Source organism: Babylonia areolata, chromosome 7 (assembly GCF_041734735.1).
Source record: "Babylonia areolata isolate BAREFJ2019XMU chromosome 7, ASM4173473v1, whole genome shotgun sequence".
Taxonomy (NCBI): Eukaryota; Metazoa; Mollusca; class Gastropoda; order Neogastropoda; family Buccinidae; genus Babylonia; species Babylonia areolata.
In genome coordinates this window covers 33,939,246-33,963,762 of record NC_134882.1, presented here as the reverse complement: position 1 = coordinate 33,963,762, position 24,517 = coordinate 33,939,246, and the positions used below count along the sequence as shown (strand labels likewise).

General features: G+C 38.8%; 1 protein-coding gene across 2 annotated transcripts; it reads right to left on the bottom strand.

The window, feature by feature from the left end:
• Positions 1–200: 200 nt before the first annotated feature.
• Positions 201–24,394, bottom strand: LOC143283981 (ubiquitin-protein ligase E3A-like). 2 transcript variants are annotated; one of them, XM_076590472.1, is made up of 11 exons: positions 24,245–24,394; positions 20,763–20,804; positions 18,301–18,701; positions 14,775–16,033; positions 13,368–13,512; positions 12,430–12,635; positions 10,410–10,577; positions 9,002–9,157; positions 6,859–6,932; positions 6,456–6,599; positions 201–5,660 (listed from the first exon to the last, which is right to left on the bottom strand). In XM_076590472.1, exons 1-11 carry the CDS (start codon positions 24,283–24,285, stop codon positions 5,540–5,542), a joined length of 2,757 nt encoding a protein of 918 aa, XP_076446587.1. In that variant the 5' UTR covers positions 24,286–24,394; the 3' UTR covers positions 201–5,539. The 2 variants fall into 2 exon arrangements, with proteins under 2 accessions (XP_076446587.1, XP_076446588.1); XM_076590473.1 differs by having other exon boundaries at positions 18,472–18,701.
• Positions 24,395–24,517: the final 123 nt, after the last annotated feature.

Sequence of the window (24,517 nt, the reverse complement as noted above, 5' to 3'; positions counted from 1 at the left end):
GAACACAGATGCCTCTCCAAAAGGACAACTGTATCAATATAAAATTGTGCCAAGAAATAATACTAATAATACGGCACTATTAAATTTGATGTTAACATTTTAGAATTAACTTATCAAGCATAGTTGAGGAAATGTCAGATTGTCAACACAAGTAAGTCAATGCTGAGTTTTATATCATTTTAAGACTGCACCAAGGCAAATTCAGTGTTTTGAAAGTTGTACTTTAATCACCAAGTTTCAATGGCTTCAAAATGATGTTCACAGCAAACTGAGTCTACACATTATCATATACATTATAAAAAAGCAATACATTAATCAAATGACACTTTTCAAAATCAACAAGTTCAATGTTATGTTTTCTCACATTTAGCAAATGCTCAGAAGATTCAAGCTCTAGTGCACCCAGTCTGATATTAATGCACCATGTCAGCTTGGCCTGTCCCATGTGTAAGTGTGTGTTGCTTCCTTTGTGACTGAATACTCTTGAGGTATTTAATCAGGGAAAATTAGAAACAGGCATGCAGAATGAATGCAGCTGATAAAACTTAATACTGGTTAACTTTATAGAAGCACACATACAAAAAGAACCAAAAAACAAACTAAAGCACATATTTCTATTTATGGAAATCTAGTCAAGCAGACAAATCCTAAAAAGGAACAAAAAAAGGAGAGAGAAAGAGAGAGAGAGAGCGAGAGAGAGAGAGAGAGAGAGCACGCTAATTTCTTTTTTGATGTCTGTTTTCTGAGAACAAGACAAATAACATGATGACATTGGTATGCAAAATGTTATGATGATGCTGGGTGTGCATAAAAGTGTATAAAAATTGTGTAGTGTGTTTAGCAATACATTTAACATACATCACAAATCCACCTTAAACATGAATACTACATTGCTAATGTTGCATAGGATATGTCACTTTATTAAGTCTTAGTTGTTTTTAATATTTATATTTATTAGAAAGAAATGTTTTATAAAATGTGGTAAACCAACTTTCTAAATCATCTGGAAAAATCACTGAATTGGAGTGACATCTTGTCACGGAACTAATTTTCTGTAGTGATTCATTTTAATTGTGACAAAGTGAAACAACACAGAATTAGGAATCTTCTGAGCAATATGGTTGGCAAATAAAATGTAATGCATCTCTCAGTGAATGTGTTTTAGAATAAAGTGTAACAGTAAAAAGAAGTGTTAAAAAGCAACAACACAAAATTCCAGCTACACCAGGACATTTCTGAATATTTGCGGTGATGCTTCTCTTTTACTCTCATAAAACTACCAAATACCTACATCAAATCTTAAAAATAGTGAATATGCTTTTCTCTTTCTCTTTCACATGCCAGCCTTTGTAAATGTGTTACTGATAGCTTTGCTACTGGACAGGCCAGAAATGAAACCAACTTTCTGCACTGGCATCTGTGGTACTTCACAAATAATGTCAGTCTTCAATATTAGTATGGCTGAGTCAAGATGTCCATCATAGAACTTTTCAAATTCTCCATGCTGTTAGAAAAATATTACACCAATTGTAAACAATCATGCAACTAAACATTTCCACACCTACTGACATAAAAAACAACAACATTGTTTTCTCAGCAACTTCAAGTCTAGTAAATAGAAGGTAATCCCCACTGTTCAAGTTTGATATTCACTATAAAACAGTATAAAAAGTATCAACATTCTACTAAATTCACGAAAGAAAGAAAATAGATTTAGAAACTAGAAAGAAGAGGAAAACTGGTTATCATCAGTGTCTTCTTTTCAGCATTTCAATTCCTTTATTCATGTATTTACTAAAATGCACATTCATAATAACACCCACAAAACACATGGAAATACACTCACTCACACATATGTAATGTTCTTGCACTCTGTAAATACTCATACCACTCTTGCCCCTTAAATACTCATAGACAACACTGTAACTCAATCAGGGTGGATCCTAGACCCAGAACATCACAGTAACATTTATTTTTTGTAAATAAAAAAAACACTCACACCTTCAAGTTAATACAACTTTGCTCAAATGCTTAACAGATTTGGCTTGATGTTGTGTCTTAAATCAAATAACATGTTACTGTTCTTGTTTGTTGCAAAATAACATATCTACCATGTGGTAATTTTTCAAAACGTTAAAATCACAAAATTGGTGAACTTAATTGTTTGGCAAGAAAGTCAGCTTCTTAAGCAATGTGTCTGGACAAAAAAAATGTCAGTATGTATACTAATTCACACCTGCAACTAACAAGAAGATGCCAAGAGCTTTATTTCACATCATACTGATATCAAGATCCTTCTATCATAAAATCCAAATCTGACCAAAACACCACTTCTGCACTGATGTCTGCAGAAGCTGAATGAGCTTTCCAAATTTCTTGCATACAGGTCACACCGATAAACTAAACAATGTAAAACCTCTACAGAGAACCTTTCATATGGGTACAATGTACTGTTATCTTAGTGGAATCTGATCTACCTGTCTGTGGCTGAGTCTAAGTGCTTCCAACTGCCACAGGTCACATGAGAGAGACAGCTAAACAACCTGCACATTCAGACACAAACAATAAGAAAATAATAGAACACTGCACAAGAAGTGCTTGGACTGCACCAGACAACTAGCTCTGATGTCTGGACATGACAATATGATATGATTTGGATGATGGTGATTTGGTGTCCGACAGTAATGACAATGCTGACAAAGATAACAGAATGAAGTTAAGTTCAGCCACAGACAAGGAGTCAGTGGTGAGGTGTGCTGTGAAGTTCCTGACACTAGTGTGGAGGACACGGACCATGGCCAAATCTTCCAGTTTCCATGAACATTGGCATCACGTTGCAGATTTCTCATAGTCTTACCTCTACAATCTGGCACAGGTCATGTGCATTTCTACAAATTTTGTGAGGACACACTCTTCCCCCCACCCCTAATTCCATTCCAGTCCAATGATTTGTTCTGACGATGGGATAGGGGTGACAAACAGCACAAAACAGAGCAATGTGAAGAGTGAAAGAGAGAATTCTAAAGCTATTTCTATAAACATATGAGGATACAAAAAACCTCCCCCAAAACAAGAAACAAAAAAGTAAAAAGAAAAAAAGAAAAAAAAGGAAACCAAAACTCCCCCAAAAAACTAACAAACAAAAAAACAAACAAACAAAAAAAAAGAAAAAAAAAAGAGAGAAAAAAAAAGAAAGAGAAGTATAAAACAAAAATATTATAACCCAAAACCTCTTCTAAATGATGACAAAGCAGAGAAAAGTAAATTATTTAATAGAATCAATTTGCGTACAGATGTGAGTTAAAGAAAAGAAAAAAACTAATGATGTGAAAGAAAAAAAAAGCACACAAAGAAGACCAAAAACTAAAATAAAAATGTTAAATAAAAAATGCACACGAAACTAAGAAGATGCACACAACTATGGTCAAAATCGAAAACTTCATCTGTTCTACAGGAAAGATCAAACAAAAAGTCTACAGTGGCAAGCTGATCAATCACAAACTATGTGAAGATTGTTTATGTGCAGTACATCCCAATTCTGTGTCTATTCTGAAACACAGTTTAATACATACTCGAGAAATAATTCTGCTGTGAACGAATCAGTAACACACCCTAACCTTACCTGCACTCTTTCAAAAACACAGTAACTTTTTATGATAATTTTTTTAGGGCAAGGAACTTTTATAAGATCGGATGCAGAAGAAGAAATGCACATGTTAAGTTTCCATAATCCATGTCTGCATTTGGTGGGTTATGGAAACAAGAACTTTCCAAGCAAGCCCACCCCATAAAACATGAAGTATGGTTCCCTTAATGGCAGGGTAAAAGTGTTAACTTGTGTAAAAGTCCACTGAGACATATGCGTGATCCTGTGAGCTGCAGCCTATGGGTGCAGAAGAAAAAGAGGAGAAAGATAGGACCAAAGCCAGGGGGACAGCTGTGGCCAGCGAGAGAAATGTCTTTTTGTGATGCATCTCGATATTGTTTATTATTATTGTTTTCCTTTCTTTCTTTTCCTCTCCAAACCTTGTCCACAGTATTTCAACACCTGATATTTGCAAGCAAAAGGATTTTAAGATACATACATCCTGCATGTTTTTTTAGAATTCAAAAATCCGCAGAAGAATCCCTTCTGCGTATTTGAGCAACAAAAGTCTTGCTGTTGTTCACACAAAGTGTCATCCATGATTTTGTAAAATGCCACATTTCTATGACTATTTCTCTGAAGGGTAACGAGTCTAAAACAACACCAAAAGCATTCACATCCATCCAGCTGAATACTACACACGAACATATTCTCACCCCCTCCTTTAACATTGTATCTCACTTCATTTCCAACCCCTCAATGTTTGATCAGTGTCAACATACAAACCATGTATTGCACAGGGTGGTTGCTAACACTGGCAGGCACCATGAAGGACATGAGGGCAGACAGACAGTGATAAAAACGACAGTCCCTTCAACAGCTGACTGGTGGAGGAAAACAAGTGCAGGGAGGTAACTCATCCATCATTTGGGAAATGAGCCTGGCTAACAGTTCATGGGGTTGACATGGATGGGAGACAAGTAGGAATAATTAATACACCATAAAACCAAAGCATGTTCAGTCTATCCAACAGCTGATCTTATTACTGACACTTAAAAGGATCATTCCCAGAAGTTCGATGAAATATCAGCTGGCATGAACAGCTGTATGGGATCCAGCTATAAAGAACAGAACATGGACGCCTTGCCCTTATTGGGTGAAACAATGTCATATTGGAAGAGGACTCAAATCCATGATACTAACTATGCCCTCACTCAAAATCAAACATGTATCCAAAAAGTATCGCTAGTATTGATGCTAAATCAAGTTTTTCCAGAAGTTTTCTTTCAGGTAATACTTTCTTGAAAGGAGAAAAAAAAAGGTTTGAAACACAAAGTTATCATTCATGGCTAAAATGAATATACTGTTGAGTGAAAACAATTAAACAATTCTGGTAATCCCTATAAACTGGGAACAACACCTGATGCAGATTATAATAAAGAAACCTTGGTAATCTATTAAAACAGAAGTTTATTTGAATATTTAAACAACTGAAATGAGACTGTACATTCAAACTTCAGCAGAAGGGAAATCACCGACACACAAAATACACACACACATTTCTCCACTTAAGTCCCTTGAAGTTGAGTCTGACCAGGGCAGGTGCAAACTGGTTTTCCAAACAACACACATCATGGCTGAGTTCATGTAGAATCACAATGTGTCAAATTTCAGATACCTATTAGTATAGTTCACTAGTACGAGCTCAGTGAGTGATTACTTTCTTGTTTCCACACACAATTATGCTTTTAACTGTCAGCATCTGCCCTACCAAAAAAAAAAGAAAAAAAAAGAAAGAATAAAAAGAAGAAGAAAATAAAATAAAAGAAAAGAAATTTCATTCTAAAACCAAGAGTCCAACAAGGACTTGATACACATGCTGATGTTTGATGAACAGGGCTTGATGAAGAGCCAAAGAAACGCGGCAGGTAACAACAAAAGCAGCTCCTCCCCTCACAGCATGCCAAAGCCCTTGGCATACATGATGGCTTTGACCAGTCGCTCCTTCAGCTTCTCTTTCGTGGAGTAGTCGGGCAGCAGCAAAACATTAAAACATGTGTGGGAGGTGGGCAGCCTGCAAGAGCAACACACACACACACACATCTTTAATGGCTTGTAGTATATTTTTCAACATGTCACAGAATGCATTCAGCTGCTTTTTGTGTTCATATGCATGCACACTCACACACAACACATGTCAGTGTACATACCACCACTTTATAACTGTATGTCAGCCGTTTTTGTTCACATGCATGCATGCTCACCCACAACACATGTCAGTGTACATACCACCACTTTGTAACTGTACATCAGCTGTTTTTTTTTCACATACATGCATGCTCACCCACAACACATGTCAGTGTACATACCACCACTTTGTAACTGTACAACAGCAGTTTTTGTTCACATACACGCTCACCCACAACATGTCAGTGCATAAACTGCCACTTTGTAACTGTACATCAGCTGTTTCAAAAGCAGATACCCCTCCTTCCTCAGATAAATTTACAAAGCAATTTGTCTCCCCCTCTCGAAATATCCCTCCGATTCAAGTAGTTATTACTTATGAAACTGAGCATAGTGTTTCCAAGAGAAAATGTCTGAGTCGGTGGATCTGACAGTGTACTTTTATTCGGGCTGGATAAAAGATCCCCCCCCCCCCCATCAATATGTCTATTGTCTTCATTATTAATGCACATATATAATATGTAGAAATAAATTAATATGACTGCATGCAAGGCTCCAGTTCAAATGATCATGATTCTATCATTTTGCAAAAAGGAACTTTCTGTTGCAAGTTAGGAACCTGTATACATCACTGGTTTCATCCTACCATGGGGGTCTGAATTTACCCATTCATGCCACTCACTTTTCTGAGTCAGAACCATTGCGTGCGATAATGAACTTGAGTTTGGAGAGGCCTCCCACAGGAACACGGTCACATCCTGTGGTGAACTGCAGCAAACGTTTCTTGTCTTCCTCACTGAACTCATGGACTACTTCCCAGAAGTTCCTGAAAAAATAAGGAAGTCGATCATAAGCCATTTTGGCTGACGGTGTATTTTCAGGCGTAATACAAACTTGGCAAGAATGCACAGAAATCATCAGAGCAAGACATATTGGCCGAAGCCTGCACCAGTTTGACATGGAACAGAAGTTGACACGCAAATTCCCCCCCCCCCCCCCCTTTCATTCCAACAATCATAATTTTTCATCGTTTGATACACTACACTAGCAGTTCTGAATTTATTTCCAAACTATTTCACACTTACTTGATAGTTTGTGAAGTTGCGGTGAAGCCACCATCATATTCAGTGGACTGCTCCAAAGCGCAGAAATCGTATTCCTGTAGATAAAGAGATTATTGTTTTTGCATGACTGGATAAGTGGAAGGGCAAATAAAAATAATAATAAGTAGTATTTATATAGCGCTGAATCTTGTTCAGAGACTCAAAGCACTTTCAAATCATTCACTGTGTGCATTACTCTAAACTTGAGAAAACTGAAGACAAAGAGGAGGCAGGGGAAGGAGGGTATCTTGGAAAAAGGCCAAACTTGAAAGAGCTGAACGCGGAGACCTGACGAAGTGAAAGAGGAAGTTCATTCCAAAAGCAAGGTCCACAGACAGAGAAAGAGAGAAAGACAAGATTTATCAAACATGAACAATGCATAAATATACACATGAAATGTTAACAAGTGTAACTTACTGGTTTTAAACACCACATGCTTGAGCAAACACACTTAGTGCAGAGCCTCGGTGTCAGTCTTGACCAGTCTGTCATTTCAGCAACATATTTCAAACATTTGCAAATCAGCTTATCTTGAGTTGTGAAGAATTAGTGCGATTCACCATTACCTGTCTATGGAAGCAACCAAAACATTTGTCTGTGCATTTGTTCTGTCTAGTATTGACTACTGCAACTCTGTTCCTGTCGGCACTCTAAAAAATTCACTTGATAAACTTCAAAGAGTTCAGAACAATGCTGCTCGACTTATTTTCAGATCCTCACTACCTCTCTGACCTCCTTGAAGTGTACATTCCAACTCGTTACCTTTGTTCTGCTTCTGATACCAGGCTTTTAAAACTCCCTATTGTTAAAAAGAAGCAACAGGGTCAAAGATCTTTTTTTTTTTTCAGGCTCCGTCATTGTGGAACAAATTAGCAGAAAATTGGTGTCATTCTGTCTCAGTGAAATCTTTTTAGTCTGCTCTGAAAACACATCTCTTCCAACAGCAGTAACAGCAGTGTTTTTGTTTGTTTGTTTTGTTTTATTAAAAAAAAAAAAATCTTTCTGTGATCTGGTTTTAGGTGCATGTTTGTTGTGGAGAAGCTGTTTGCCATGTGCGCGTGTGGTGTGTTGGTGAGCGTCCATGCTTTCGTGTGCCCGAGTGCGTGTTGCATGGATGTGTTTTCTGGAGGGCGTCATAGGTGGGTAGGTAGTTTCCAATGTTCAGTTGCGTGAGTTTTTCATGTGCTTCTGTATGTGTGAGTGGGTGGGGGTGGGGGTGGAGGGGAGTATTGATGGGGAGGCGGGAAGCGCTTTGAGCAGTATTTCTGGAGAAATACGCTATATAAAATATCCATTATTACCATTATTATTATTACACATAAGGGCATTTGAAATACAAGTGGCTGCATGCACACACAGAGAACACAAAATAATGGGTTTTAACCCCTTGTCTGCTTAAGATTTTAAACATTTTATGTGCCAAGGAAAAAATTGGGGTTTTCACCAAAGTGCAAAAAAACATGGAATACTTCCTAAAAACAAAGGTATTTCCTTGAAATTTTGCATGGCAAGCCCTCAAATATATTGTATTTCAAGCAGATGATAACTTAATTTCAATTCTATCCTAAAATTGTCGTTCTTGTTTTTAACAATTTAAGTCAGACATTTCCATGAAATCAACAGGTTAAAAATTCTGTGCATTACAGTTAATTCCAGTAAATTTTGTTTACATTGGGTGCCTCTGCGCCAACATTATCCTAGTCCCTGAAAAAAAAAAAGAAAAAAAAAAAAGAAGAGATTTGACCACTCCTCTCCTCATTCACCTTCACTTTCCAAAGTAAGCAAAAGACGACTATTTCTGAAAACAGTGTACAAGCTTTTTCACATCCAACCCTTGCTCCAGAGGGGAACGGAAGTCACTCAATACACATGAAAGGCCTCCATCAGTCAGGTTTCACCATGAGTGGAGCATCCTTATCTACCCTGCTGAATAAGCATTGTTTGTGACTGAACAGATCGCTCCAAGACCCACATTCTCCGTCACCAAGGGTACATTCATACATACACGCATAGAAAAAGTTGAGAAAAACATGTGGGCTGAGTGAAGACTGAGAAAAGAAGTTAAGGCAAAAGACAGCTTATTCGGAAAGCACACTTCAGTCTAAAAGCAGCAAAGCTGACTTACCTTGGAACCACACACCAGAGTTTCAACTTCTTCAGGACGGAAAAGGTACTTCAGAGGACTTTCACTGGTCACCATCAAGAACCCTTTCTTGAAGGCACAAAACTGAGTTTCAATGGACTTGTTGAGGATAAAGTCAGCATACAAGTCCACAAATTCCTAAGAGGGAAAAGAAAACAAAAGCAATATAAAATTTACTTTCCCACCAGAACATTGGTTACATCTGAAATATAGTTGAACAATGCACTGTTTTTCCCCCAGGATATACACAAAATGGTCAGGGGTGTTAAGCAGTCAATTTTGATACACTGCATTACCAAAGATCAGCATTCTACATTGGCAGTGTGTATATGTGTTGTGTGTAATCACACGTTTATTGAGTGACTGACAACTGAACACACAAACTAATACATGTATACCAAAGAATAGGTCTGCTACAGACCCTGTCATCATTGTCAGCTATCAGTGAGTTAAGAAAGGAAATATTAACCCTTTAAGCCCTGACCACCGCTTTACCAGTGGTGGGGAGGGGTGGCATAATGCCTGGCCACCGGTTGAGCGGTGCGTAAACACTTGTGTCATGTTTTGCTATTGGCTGACTTATATTGAAGAGCCAATCAGAAAAATGTCAGCGAACGTAGTACCAGCATTGCCGCGCCTTTTCAATGTGTTTTGTGCACGTGGTTTGGATAAAAAAGATCGATTTCTACCATGAAGCGTGCAGAGTCTCAACCCGACACGCCTCCTTTGATCAACTGATTCTGCATGCTCAGATTAATTTTCAGCATTACTATCTGTAGCAAAATCATCCGATTCGAATTCCACCTCACTATCAGAGTAATCATTGTCATAATCTACTTCCGATAAATCATCAAGCATATCAATTACTTGCTGCATTGTGTACAGTTGTTTTCTCGCATGTTTTGTCCCGAATTTCTGCCCTGATGGGCCAGGCTGAGACTCTGCACACTTCAAGTGTTTACGCACCGCTCAACCGGTGGCTGGGCATTATGTCATTTTTCTCTGCCACCGGTAAAGCGGTGGTCAGGGCTCAAAGGGTTAACAGTCAACTCACATGCACTGTCCCCCAAGAATAAACTATGGTAATCAGATGGAAAGGACAAACAGACAAATAGACACACTGGTTTAAAGGACTGGGCACAGGTGCAGCAGCCCACAAATGTAGCAGAGAGAGAGATGCCTTGATAATGAATGATTTTAATGACTTTTGGCCAACAGCTCTATGACAAGGAGTGCAGGTAAAGTACATTTTTCATAAAATTCAGCTCAAAATGTGTTATACATGGATAGTGAAAAGCAAAGAGAGACACAGAGAGAGAAGAGAGAGAGAGAGAGAGAGAGAGAGAGAGAGAGACTTTTAGAGAGAGAGGAGAAAAGGAGTACTTCTCACCTGTTTGTTGCTCTGAGTGACTAGGATGTCAGCCCCATTGTCCTTGAGGTTCTCTTGTACGTCATTGCCAAAGATGTCCTTGAAGCCAATGCGGAAGGTCTGCATGTACACCTCCTCCACATCGTCCCCTTCATGATCCAGCAGCTGCTGCAGACTTTTGGCCAAGGTCTGTCGACACAACCGTTCACCACACTCAATTTCTTCACACATACAAACATGATATATTTACTCCCACCTGTTCGTGAGAAAAACTCAAAATCATGGTAAGATAACCGAACTTTTATGGGAAAAAAAATATGCAAAACATTTTGACCCCCCCCCCCTCCTACACAAAACATTTTGACACCCCCCTCCCCCCAAAAAAAATCAAGTTTCTTATTTAAGTGGTTGAGAAAAACGTAAAAAGATAAAAAATATTGTAAGGAAAAATTTTTTTCCAACTTTATAACCAAGCAAGTTCGGGGATATGACAGAGGACTGAATCAAAAAAGGGTACTGTGGCCCAGGGGTGGGGAGTGGGGGTGGGGCTGCGAAAGCCCCTGGTGTGATGGAAAGGTGACACCTCACTGGGGGGTCTGGGGAACAATACCCTCTGAAGCTGACACTCCCCCCTCACCCCCCCCCCAAAAAAAAACCAAACAAACAAAAAAATAAAACAAAAAAACCCTGCATGGTTACACACCCCCAAAACAGTATAGGAATCACCAATGTTTCATTGTTCTGCAGAGGTCAATAGTACCTTTCTAAATGGCACATAAAAAACAAAAGAAAGAGCAGTGTTTCCCTTCCCATATGCCTAAAAATCTGGTATAAAACAAATCATTTTTTGCTCGTAATGGAGATGAATCTTTGGTACTATGGCTATAGATCTCATCTACATAACAACTGCAATCATCAAGTGTATCACACCATCACTGGCTGTGGTAATTTCAGCATACACACAAAAAACATTGTCAAATGTTGCAGGTTTTATTGCAGAAAGTGACGAATAACCCTATAGTGTATGTGTGTGTGTGTGTGCGTGCGTGTGTCTGTGTGGAGTGTCTATGTATGAGTGTATACCAGTGTGTGTGTGTGTTTGTGTTCTCAGGCCATGGGAACATGGGTACGCTCCCAAGAACAGAAGTGAATCATTTTTTGCCTGTCTGTTGGCCTGCTTGTTGTTTTAAATTCAAAGTGCATTTCTTTATTGTTTTTAATTCAAAGCACACTAGATTTCATTAAAACATCTCAGAACTGACTCAATCGGATCTACGTAATGCAAAATGTTTTGCATGTTTCTGGTTCCGTCAACATAGAACGGATTAGAAACAGGCCTTTCATTATCGGGACGGATGAAAAGAGTGCGGCAGTTTTTTTGTTTAGTTCCCCCCCCCCCCCCCACGCCCCCGCCCCCTGCCAACCCCACTATCAAATACACTGACTCAGTGGCTGTAGCATCGCAACTGCCATTGTCAGTCACATCGTGCTTACGTTTCACCCCTTTCCCCCTCCCCCATTTTCTCTTCCGATTTGCACAGATCTCAGGAATGGCCTCTGGGGCTTCTCTGCAGCATTCACACCCATCTGACAGACGCTTAAATCTTTATTAAAAAAAAAAAAAAAAAAAAAAGAAAAAAAGAAAAGAAAAAGAAATGGCAAAGCTCATTTACGCTTTTCCGCATAGCTCTCACATCCCTGCAACTGTGTAAGTTACACCTACTCAGTATCTTAAGCTGTCTCTGACATCAGCAACAAACATTAAAAAAACCTCAACAGAAACAGCAACCCAAGGTTAACTTTATCACAGATACATGCAGACAGATAATCAAAGACTAACGGGAGGAGTTTGTCTCTTCTCTGTTAGCCGCGTGAAATCCAGAGCAAACCGATAGGCCTAGTTTGCATCAGTTTGACATGGTACAGTATATCACTATATGACACCAAAAGTAACAACTATACAGACTTGGTGATGAACCACAGCCTTAAAAATGATGAGAAAAGAAAAAAGAAACTAACTTACAAATGATTATATACTGACCGGATCTACGTCAAACAGGTCCTGGAAGACGCCCTTCTTGCCCAAGAGTTTGCGATACACCACCATGGGAAGCCGGACGTCCAGAATGCAGCTGTTGTAGATGGCCAGTCCCAGAACAATGCCGATCAGTGTGAACTGACTCACAGTCTCAAACGACAAGGGGTTGAACCAGAACTGCCTTGTCTCCTCATTGAATGTGAACATACCTGTTGAGATAAAGGCCTATGTTACTAAGTACTTTTTGTTAACCTTTCGTCTTTTTCTTTGAGGGGTTGGGGGTGGGGGTGTGGTCATGGTGGCAAAAAGTTATTCTGATTATTTCATCAAGTGTGTGTGTGTGTGTGTGTGTGTGTGTGTGTGTGTGTGTGTGTGTGTGTGGTGTGTGTGTGTGTGAGTGTGAGATCAACACCCAAAGATTTTCAATGCTTAGTGTCCAAATAATTTCAAACATGACCACACTTATTTGAGAGCTTTATTCATTCATTGAATCCCCACTTCTCCCACACTTATTTGAGAGCTTTATTCATTCATTGAACCCCACTTCTCCCACACTTATTTGAGAGCTTTATTCATTCATTTTGTGTCTACTTGGTACTCATTGCTGGTGTTATCATTTGCCTGGTTGTTGCTGGTAAAAAAAACCCCAACAAAGACACATAAAAAGACCCACTTAAAAAAAAAGAAGAAAAAAAAGGGGTATTTATCCTGCAACAAAGGCAGACAAGGAAAATTTTCCAATCAAGTCCAACTGTTTTGAGGAGAGCATCACCGATCATTTCTATCTTTCACACTGACTCAGATCTAGTCCCATGAATCTGACCAGAGCAAAATCTCCTGAGATCAGCACAAAGGCACATTAAATACATAACATACACTGCAGTTCTATATAAATTCACTGCTAATACTGAATGTTCACAGCAATCAGTTTCAAACCTCACCAATATCTGGGTTGAAAAGCTCTTCCACGATGAGCTGGAAGAACTCTTTGGAGACACCACCCTCGTCTAAGCCCTGCTCCCCATCAAACTCCACAAAGAGCTGCTTCTTCAGGTCAGCTGGGTTTTCCAGAGCCATCATCTCCAGCTGTGTCCCCCACATACACACACAGCCAGCTCACATCAGTTTCAGTTTCTCAAGGAGGCATCACTGCGTTCTGACAAATCCATATATGCCACACCACATCTGCTGGGCAGATGCCTGACCAGCAGCTCAACCCAACACACTTGCCAGGCCTTGAGTGCATGCTTATAATATATATATATATATATATATATATATATATGTATATATATATTTTTTTTCCCCCTCAAGGCCTGATTAAGTGCGTTGGGTTACGCTGCTGGTCAGGCATCTGCACAGCATATGTGGTGTGGCGTATATGGATTTGTCTGAACACAGGGACGCCTCCTCGAGTTACTGATACTGATACTGTAATGGGTTCTTTTTCAAAGCGCCAAGAGCGTGCTGTACATGGGACCTCTGTTTACTGTCTCATCCTAACGACAGCTCACATCAGTAACCATCTATGGATGCTTCCTAAAGATTACACTACAATTCCTTGAATGGTAAGTTCTGGCTCCAGGTGCTGCTGGAACAAACTGACACAGTTTAAAATTAGTGTGGAAAACACTGAATCACTTGTGATTAGACTGACACAGAGACAGTTTGAAATTAGTGTGAAAAACACTGTATGACTTGTGATTAGACTGACACAGAGGCACTTTAAAATCAGTGTGGAAAACACTGTATGGCTTGTGATTAGACTGACACAGAGACACTTTACAATCAGTGTGGAAAACACTGTATGTCTTGTGTAAAGACTGACACAGCGACACTTAAAATCAGTGTGGAAAACACTGTATGACTGGTGTAAAAATTGCAGGATGTGTGAAAGAACACTCTTTAGTTGGGTGGAAATAAAAAAATTTATTCAAGTTGTGTTTTTATCCAAATCTACTCCACTTTATTTTTTTCTAAGAAATCAAAATACATCTTTATTGTGTGAAAGTAAACTCTTTAGTATAACTGGGTGGAAAATTTGAGCGCCAGAAATTACTCACAAGCGGTTTCATCCAACACTACTGCTTTTTACTCTTATTTTTTGTAACAAATAAAACTGCAATTTGTTTGAACTGGCTGACATTGCTTGCTGGGGGCTGGGAGGTATTGGGAGTAAAAGCTTAAGAATAACAAAGGGCTATCTTAACGTCATCTCAGCAAACAATTTCTTTTTAAAAACAAGGATTTTGTTTTACTTATAGGGTATTATTTTCAATGCAGTTTGGAAAGAAAATTTGCTGGACTTGCAAGTATTAGCTCAGGGCCTCAGCAAAAACAATACTCACATTTACAAGTGCGTCATCAACCACATGATCTCTCCGAACTCGCAGACGAAGGTAAGGCATAGGGGGGCCACCATGCATCAATGTGTGCAGTAACGATGTACGCCTCTCGTGCAACATGCGGATTCGGTTGTCAAAATACATCTGCATGTGTTTTGAAGCTGTAGTCAGAACAAAACTGTGAAGCATGAAAGAGAACTTGCTCTCTGGTTTTGCTCTGTAGTATTCATAGTCTGTGCTGATTTCAATGTGCTCATTTAAAGGTTCATTTACAAACTCTTCAGGTGGGATCAAGGGTTTCCGCACATCGATGGGAGAAAGTTTGAGTTCTTGAGCCAGCGGATCTTCTTTGGGTTGTGACTGTTCTTTGGGTTCCATTCCCATCGCGCCACCTTCCATGGCCATGTTTTGCACATCTGCCTCATTACTCAGTTTCTCCTCAGCCAACAGTTCAGCACTGTCCCGAACACCACCATACAGACTGGCAAAGTACACTATCTTCATCACACTGCATGAGCCACTGATTGCCTCGTCGTCGTTCAGGTTGAAGGCCCTCCCCCAGCGCCCTTCATTGTTAATGATGCGCACCGTGACCAACTGCTGGAGCATGTGCAACATTTCCGTTAGTCGCTTGGTGCCAAAGGAGGCCCATACTCTGACCAGCCTAGCTTGAGCCTGAAGAGGCATCAGGCCCAGGGTCTTGCAGAAAGCTGGGAAGGCTTCCTCCAAGTACTCTGGACTGTGAAGCTGGGGAAACTCCATAATGATCACAAAAATGTTAATAATGTTGGGATTCTTCTCCACTATATGATGGTACTTGAAATCCAACCGCAGCACATTGGAAAGACTTTTCAGTGCATTGATCAAGGCTCTTTGAAAAGGAAGGTCCGGTAGAGAGAGCAGCTGGCTGTATGCTCGATGCAAAGATTCAATGTCCACAGTGCACTGTGAATCTTCAGCTGTGTTCACATCTCCTTTAGACAAGTCATTTGGTGACTTGGATGATGCACCAACCTCCTCACCGGACTCCTGGACAGGTAAATGGTCTATATGCATAGTTTCGGTCTCAGTGTCATCAACATCTTTATCAGGGTCAGGTTCCATTTTGGAATGGACAGTTGTGACACAAAAACTTCGCATCAAAGAGTCTGGATTGCTGAACACAGAACCAATGGTGCGAATTAGTCGATTCCAACTACCACTTGATTGGCCTTCTTTGATCAGTGATATCATCTTTTCTTCATCTAAGTAGCTGATTTCATCTGAAAAAAGAAGATAAATATACTTAAAATTACATATTCATTTCCAATGATGCAAGTTGAACACACACAAAAATGTAGTGGAAAACAATGCGGTTTATGCAAAACATGCACAGTTGTGACTAACGCCACACACACTTCATATACTACAAATGTGCAGTGAATGTGCCATATCTACATTCGTTTGAGAAATCAGGACTAGGTAGACAGACACAGAAACGTCACACACACTTCATATACTACAAATGTGCAGTGAATGTGCCATATCTACATTCGTTTGAGAAATCAGGACTAGGTAGACAGACACAGAACAGTATGGGGAGTTCATATTATACTCCCGGTTTGTTTAAATATACTTACCATGTCAACTGATAAAAACCTGGCCTATTTGCTCTTCTCAGCCAAAATTTATTGCGGCAACTCAGTGATACGACATCTCGCCATCAGACCAATCTGCTAGCCAGTGAAATGTTGTTTCTGGCAGTAGGCAAACAATAATTCCAATGGCCAGCAAAGAAACGTCCCATGTGAAGCACAGCAAGAATCGTGGGGATGGATAGGCAGGCCTTTGAGTTTGACATGGTAAGTATATTTAACCAAACTGGGAGTATAATACGAACTCCCATTTTGGTGTCATATACTGTACCATGTCAAACTGATGCATAATTCACAGCAAATGGAGGAGGGCATTGCCTTCTGGTTCACATGGGGAGCCCTTGAAACCGTGAGTTGGCCACGACAAAGAAAACCCCTAAGAACCATTTGCCGTGAGCATACAGACTTCCCTGAGGAGGAAATCGATGAAGGTAATCTCTGAACAGGAGAAGGCCACCTGCAAATCCTGGCAAAGAGGCACAGAGTGCTGAAAGGTGGCTGAAGTGGCAACAGCGCGAGCTGTTCCACCTCAATGTGTCAACAAAGACGCATTGGCCCGATTCGCAAACGGGAGAACCGGTGGGTCCCGGGACCAGAGATAGTCTCCTGTGAGAGCACCATCCCAACCTCATGGGTTCGGCAATCGCCGGAATGGTTAGCGATGCCCTGCGATGGGGACAAGTTATTCCCAAATATTGCGGCAAGTCTGTAAGTAGAAGAAAGTCAGGAATGGTTTGCAACGACCAAAGGACAGCAGACAGCGAGACGAAGTTCACACACACAAAAAAAAACCCATCGTATGAAATATCACAGACACAAACGATGTAAGATACATGAATCACAAGATGAAAACATCCCGGGAAGCCGCAACAAACAACAAACATGCATGAAAATAACATTTTTAATGCATAAAAGGTTGGCAATGACAGAGCAAATCGATAATGTCACTTATCTGAAAAATGGCGGCTACTGAGAATGATTGTTTACCAACTGCCGGAAATGACATTTCACTGGCTAGCAGACGGCAGTCTAATGGCGAGATGTCTTATCACTGAGTTGCTATGATAAATTTTGGCCGAGAAGAGTGAACAGATAGGCCTGCTTTGCATCAGTTTGACATGGTACAGTGTGTGACACAAAAAGGAAATTTTATATGTCTCTGACAATTTTTTGAGAAATACACCAAATCATCTTGCCTGCAGACTAACAAACCTGTCAAATATTTCTGAATTGTATTAACTTAAATTCAGGTTGCTCTACTTTGGGAAAACATGTCACGAAAGTGCAACACTACCCATAATTTTTGTGTGTGTGTGTAACTCTGTGAGTATCTGTTTTACTATTGAAGTGCATTTTTGAACATAACTTTGTCAGATAACCCTTTTATTGCCATGCGCAAAGTGCATGCGCAAACATGGGACCCTGATTTATCTTCTCATCAGAATGACTATCTGAAGTTGCGTATGTTAACTGAATTTGATTTTGAAGCAAAGATGTATGGGATATGAGAATTCTAATTTGTCATTGCTGATGCTACTACTACTACTACTACTACTAGTAAATGATTTTCTTTCTTGATTATTGTTGTTTCTATTTTGAAACATGTAATTTGTGGAGCACTGAGATTAACTGATTGTTAATGTGATAATATATTTCTGTATTGGGGGTACAGGTGATTTTCAATCAGTTTTTCAACAATGAACAGTACTTTAATGGTATCAGTAACATATTTAAAGATTAGGAAAAAATATACATATTTAAAGATTAGGAAAAAATATAGAAAAAGTGTTCATGTAGCATTTCATTATTTGTGATATGGTGTTCTAAAGAGGGAAGTGCAAAAACGGATACTGTAAAACCTGCCTACACACATAATTTACACAAAAAGTCAATACCTGTCTTTTTGCCCAGGGCTGAATTGGAGCTTGATGGTGACACAGAATTGTGCAACTGCTTGGCCTTGGCACCACCGCTACCTGACCCACTGCTGCTACTTGACGCTTCCTTGGAGGCACTGCTGCTGGTTCCGGCGCCTTCACGGTGTGAGGAAAGTGTGTGGGACTCACCTGTTTCTTGGACTGGGAACTTGGTGTACTTTTCAGGAATGCCATCACATAGCCTAGCACGTTCCTGTAAGAGTCTGAGGGCCTGTGCCGCAAGTGTGTTGCGGTCAGCAGACTTGAAGGTGAAGTCCGGGCATGAAGCACAGCTTGGGTTATCACAGTCAGAGTTTCCACAGCCATCAGTCAGCTGCTTGTAGTAGTTCTGAATACGTTGTCTTGCAGCTTGGCGTTTCCTGCAAGGCAAAATAAAATGTATAATTTCTATAAAATTACAGAAAGGCTGCTGTGACACAGAGCTGTTACATAAACATGATTTCATCCACCAACTTGCATGCATGAATAATGTCAATACTCCTTTTCTTATACAGCCTTAACATATCAAATGATAAAAGCCTAAAGTTTTATACTTGGTTTCGGAAATCAGATTCCATGTTTTAGTTCTTCCGCTTTAAACCATAAAACTGTCTTTCTACGATTTTTTTTCCAGAGCAAATCTGGTCAGGGACTGATTAGGTTGTAAAAAAATTGCTTTCCATTGCCAATTCCATGCAGTTAAAATAACATGGCTTTTTTAATATATCAATATGCAGACATACAAACACTGTTTCAAATTAAATGGTCACTTCATCCTGCAGTACTATGGTATCAATGGCTTTAAACAGGAGTTATCAATTCATCTTTCCAATTTAATACTAGTAATAGTTTACTGCTCATTGCCTGGTCAACTAGAAAGACTTGAATACATATGTGTGCACCAATCAAAAAGCAACACCAATAGACAGCGTTCCTGAAACATTGTCATTTATGTTATGTACAATAAACAATTTTTTTTGTCCTGGACTTTCTTGGGTTGACAACCCTTTTATTTTGTATATAAATTCATTATGACAATTCAGAATACATGTAGATAGAAATAAAAAATCTGAATACAGTGAAAATTGCATTACCAATAACAGATGTAAGTTGTTATATATGTATATATATATATATATATATATATATACACATATATATATATCTATCTCTCTCTCTATATATATATATATGCATACATATAATTATATTATAATCCATTACACAATCAACTCAAAATGAGACAATAATCCAGGCCAATACCTGGTGTTCCATAATTATGTCATTGTAATCAATAGCCATTATGGAATAAAGCACCCATACAAGAAAATGCATACAACTTTTCATTTATTGAATCAGGGCATGTCTAAAAAAATAGAAGACCCCCCCACCCCACCCCAAAAAAAAGACAAAAAACAAAAGACTCAAGACAATAATATGGACTGAAGTTGTACAATTTTATTATACAATAACGTGTATTAAACTTAAAGTTACAATAATCATAAAAACAGTCAGGTGGTCGACCAGGCAAACAGGCAGACACACAGACAGACAGACACATACGGACAGACAGACAGTCCCTCCCCAAACCCCCATCTACCAACCTTATCTTGCTCCTCCAAAAGTCCAATGTAGGGAGGCTTTCTTCTTATTTTCTTTCTTTTTTTTCTTCTTTTTTTATATAACAGATGGTGACATGATTATCTCGACTTCAGTGGGTCGGCATATAAACAAATACATAAGACAAGAGCACAGAGAGTGTCCCAAACCTTGATTTACTTGACATTATATATAAAAGTATACAAATAATAATCCCCAGTAGGTCACTACTCTTTCACCCACTGGTTCAAGTTATTATTAATGAGAAGAACACTGAATAAATGAAGCAGGTGTCTGTTCACATTACCGATTGTACAGTTTCAATTTAGCATTTTTCCGTTACTAATTAAATAAGTCAATCTCAATATCTGAAACTGTGATGACAATAAAACACCACTTTCATACAATTAAAAATATAACACATTCAATTTTCACATAAAAAAGTATTCACACAGTTGAAAAATTAATGTGCCCATGACCATACTCATAGACAGATCATTTAATTAGAGTTAACGATATTGCAAAAAATTGTTATAATCAATACTGTAAAAAAAGTGTAAGAGTAAAGGTAATGCTTCCATGAGTATATAAACAATTTCTGACCCTAGTGGTAGTACAGTAGTAGACAGTCCTAACAGTGGTACTGGTAGTGGTAGGGATGCAAGTCCTCAATTAAAAACAAAACAAAAAAACCCCCAAAAAACATAGGGAAAGATGGAGTTAAAACAGAACTATAGTCCACTGGGGAAACCCAGCATTTAAATTTTCATGTATTCAATTGCTATCACCTTATATCAGATACCAAAACATCATCAACAACTGAATAAAGCACTCTAACTTACATTTCGTCTTGGTCTGCTCCAGAACCAGTAACAGCACTATCACTGAAAGTGAAACACAAATCTTTTTAAGTGGAGGCATGAAGAGAGAAAGAGAGAGAGCAAGAGAGAGAGAGAAAGAGAGAATGACAATTGATTCAGACCAAAATATTCAAACCGTAACTTAGTGTAAGAATAACTGTTTGTAATAAATTTTTGTTGGGATCAGAGATGGTCAAAAACATTTTCTATTCTATTTCAAAGACTTAAGATTAATGGTATATCCCTTCCACTGAGCAATAATTGTTTCTAGTTATGGCAAATGCCTCTGGTTTTCTTAAGCCTTTTTGGGGTCTTTAAGGTGTGCACCTTTGCCTTGTTGCTTGATCATACACACACACATGAAATATGTATCCACAAATATGTATACTGTGTAATTTGGCCTGTGACTTATGCCTGTTTTCATTTGGGCCCCTCACTTTCAGCTGCCAGAGGTTATTTGGCCTCTGTTTTAACTCTAATATGGACTCCTGTAAGGCACAGGCTTGCTGTACAGTGTAGTGTACTCGTTATACAGCAGAGTCCATCGCTTATTGATGCATACTAATTTGAAATGACCCGACAATGTGGCAGCCAGTCAGTCACTTGACTTGCTAATTTTTCAGACTCACAACCCGAAAGGCCTATTATAGGTTCCTCTCAGTCTCCTGCAAAATAGTCCTGACTGCATTTTCAAACTCTGAAAAAAATTGTAATGCTAGTGTTTTTCCTCTGAAGTTTGATGCTGAGCAGATGAACATTGCAAACAAAAAACCTTAAAACTTGCACCGAAAACCAGCTATGATGCTGACACATCACTTATGTTGTGAACTGCAGTGGATCTGTGTGTGTGTGTGTGTGTGTGTGTGTGTGTGTATGTGTGCACTTGCACATGGGTGGGTGGGCGAGTGTGTGTGACACAGAAATATGAATGAGAGCTGATATATGGCTCAGACCATGCGTAAGCGCTCTTTGCAGCAGCACTTTTGTCAACACAGGGGTACAAACTCAGTTCAAGTGACATAGGCACACACACACACACACTACTACTTCAAGTTTATATCACTTAGACACACTCAAATGCTTAACCAAGAAGGAAGAAGTGGCAAATCTCTGTAAATCTACAGCCCAATTCAATTTGGGTAACATCCTAGCTATCTGCAACATCACAGGAAACATGCAGACTTGTACATTATGGTCTACCATCAAGACACAATTTCCCCAGGACAATTATTGCCTGCTCTCTTTTAATATATCAGTATGATAGTATCTATTTCCTGATAGTAGTGATACACATTTAAACCGTCCCACATGCAATAGAAGGTATGTAAGAGCGTGACAGATCATGTACAAATGAAAACACACATTGTGTGGTAAGGGAGGGGGTGTGGAGGATTGCCAATGAGGGAAGAAAAGTAAATCTTATTATCAAAATAGTAATTTAGAAGAAAAAGGAACCACAGAGCATGGCATCATCTCATGACGGGTCATATTTTGAACAAAATCATCTCATGACCTTTATCTCTGATCTCATTCAAAAAAGAAACATCTTTTGTTGATAGCAAAACACTATTTTTTCAAAAAGATGTTTATTTGCAAGACCTGATCTGAGCTCTATATTGTGCATGAAGGTTCTCTGACTGTTCTACAATCTTGACCATTGACCCTGACCAGACCAGAGAATCCAAAACCATGCTGCACAGCTTATCTTCCGCTCTCCCAACTATGCTCCTATTACTCCTCTCCTTCACTCCCTCCACTGGCTACCTATTGAGAAAAGAATAGATTACAAACTCTCTCTCTTGTACTACAAATTTAGGACAGGCATGTCTCCTTACTTTTCTCAGCTTCTGTATTACTACTCTCCATCTTGCTAGCTCCGATCAACAGGTGATGACCGTCTCTTAAAAATTCCCTCCTACAGAACCAGATAATATGGAAAATGCACTTTTTCTAGGGTTCTTCCTAAAGGAACTCACTCCTGTTTCCTGTCCGTCATGCTGTTTCTTGCCCTTCTTTCAAAACCTCTTTTAAAACTCATTTATTTGCAACAATTCAAATAAATAACACCTTGTCTTCACTTTTATGTTTTAATCAAGTTAATTTTTTACTTCTATTGTTTTTACTATTTTTAAACGTAAACATGTTCATATGCCTTGAACTTGAAGATGAACGATCGGGATGTGCGTGTTTGTGTCTACACTTTGTGTGGAGTAGGTGTGGGTTTGTGGAAGGGAGTTGGAATGGGATGATCTGTGCATGCGGTGTGTGTGTGTGTGTGTGTGTGTACGTGTGTGTAATATACTATTTGTGTTTTTAGTATGCGTGCTTCATTGCATTTAAAAAAAAAATATATATTGTAAATGCCCAGGGCTTTTGTATCATTAGATTGGGCATACCACAAGTCCATTTATTATTATTTTTATTATTATTAATTTCAGTTTAATAGTCACTATAAAAGTTCATGCTCTTTCTGTTTGTAATATTGTTACCAAATACCATAATCAGCACTGACAGATGTGATCATTCTGTAATGAAATTATATGCTTTTGATCATTACAAGACGTACATCAATCTAGATCTAAATATTAAATCCAGATCACTTCAAGCATCCAATGATTAAAAAAAAAAAAAAAAAAAAAATCTGCACCTGGCCAGGTACAGTGAAATGCTCCAAATTTCCTAATTTGCAAGAAGTGGTTTTTTTTTTGTTTTTGTTTTTTTTTCTTCATAATTTTAGTTGATATAGATCTAAATTTATCACCATCAAATACCAATCCTCCCTGCTGCTGATTTCCCCATAAAAACTGTTCTGCATGGATTGCCATGTTTGATTCTGCACTGATGAGGCAAAGCTGTTCTGTGACAATTCCGTTTAGTGTCTGTCAGCCTTACTATGGAAACCAAATTGACATGGGCTGTTTTCTCTTAGCAGCCTTAAGTAATAGTATTAATCTTCTTTTATTTGGGCTGAGAGACTGAAGAAGATACGTTGAACTGTCTGTTCAATTTTCGAGTATGAACATTTAAAAGTAGACATGTTGACCCTATTCTTTCGATTAACTTGAGTAATTGCTATTTCTAAACCATGAAAGGCTGAAGGCTTGCTGTCGTAAACTGTAAACCACTTTCTTCACCACTTTCTTCTTCCTTATTGGTTTTAGAGCTGTTTTTTGTTGTTTTTTTTAGGAGAGCGAGAAAGTCACCGAGAGAGAAACTCGGTAAGCGTTACGGGATCGAATTTTTTTTTTAAAAAGAAAAGGTTCAGTTCCATGTTAATTGGGAAAAAAAACAACAAGGGGGTCGTACATCTTACAGCATACTCGTTTTCAGAATTTGACTGCCAAACTGTTACTGCGCAAAATAAACAAACATGGAATTATCTGACCCAAAATGGCAGACGAAACAACCAGATCAAGAGACAGGAACGTTTATTTTTTTTTTGAAACAAGCTATTTGGTACCGACCTTGCGGGTTCTTGTCCGCCGCTTTGGTTAGAAGGATTCATGCGAAAAGGTATAAAACAAGGAGGTTGCCAAATAAACAATATTTTCAATATCAAACACACTAAAGTATACAATAATTTGTCAGCAGTATTTTAACTTCGTCACCTATGAACATCCGCCATCTTTGTTGTGTTCGCGTTGCTTGAAATTTTCGAAAAATGAAATTGATGTCTACAATGATAGAAAAAACACCATTCTCGTTAATTTGAAAAATACCACGATTTTTATTTAACA

What these genes read in the sequence shown, in the direction of transcription:
- LOC143283981 (XM_076590472.1), bottom strand. Translation starts at nt 24,285, where the DNA reads ATGAATCCTTCTAACCAAAGCGGCGGACAAGAACCCGCAAG. An exon ending in AGCCCTGGGCAAAAAGACAG is followed by an intron (nt 16,034 to 18,300) that starts GTATTGACTTTT and finishes TTCTTTTTTCAG; the next exon opens with ATGAAATCAGCTACTTAGAT. An exon ending in GCTTTTCAACCCAGATATTG is followed by an intron (nt 12,636 to 13,367) that starts GTGAGGTTTGAA and finishes TTATCTCAACAG; the next exon opens with GTATGTTCACATTCAATGAG.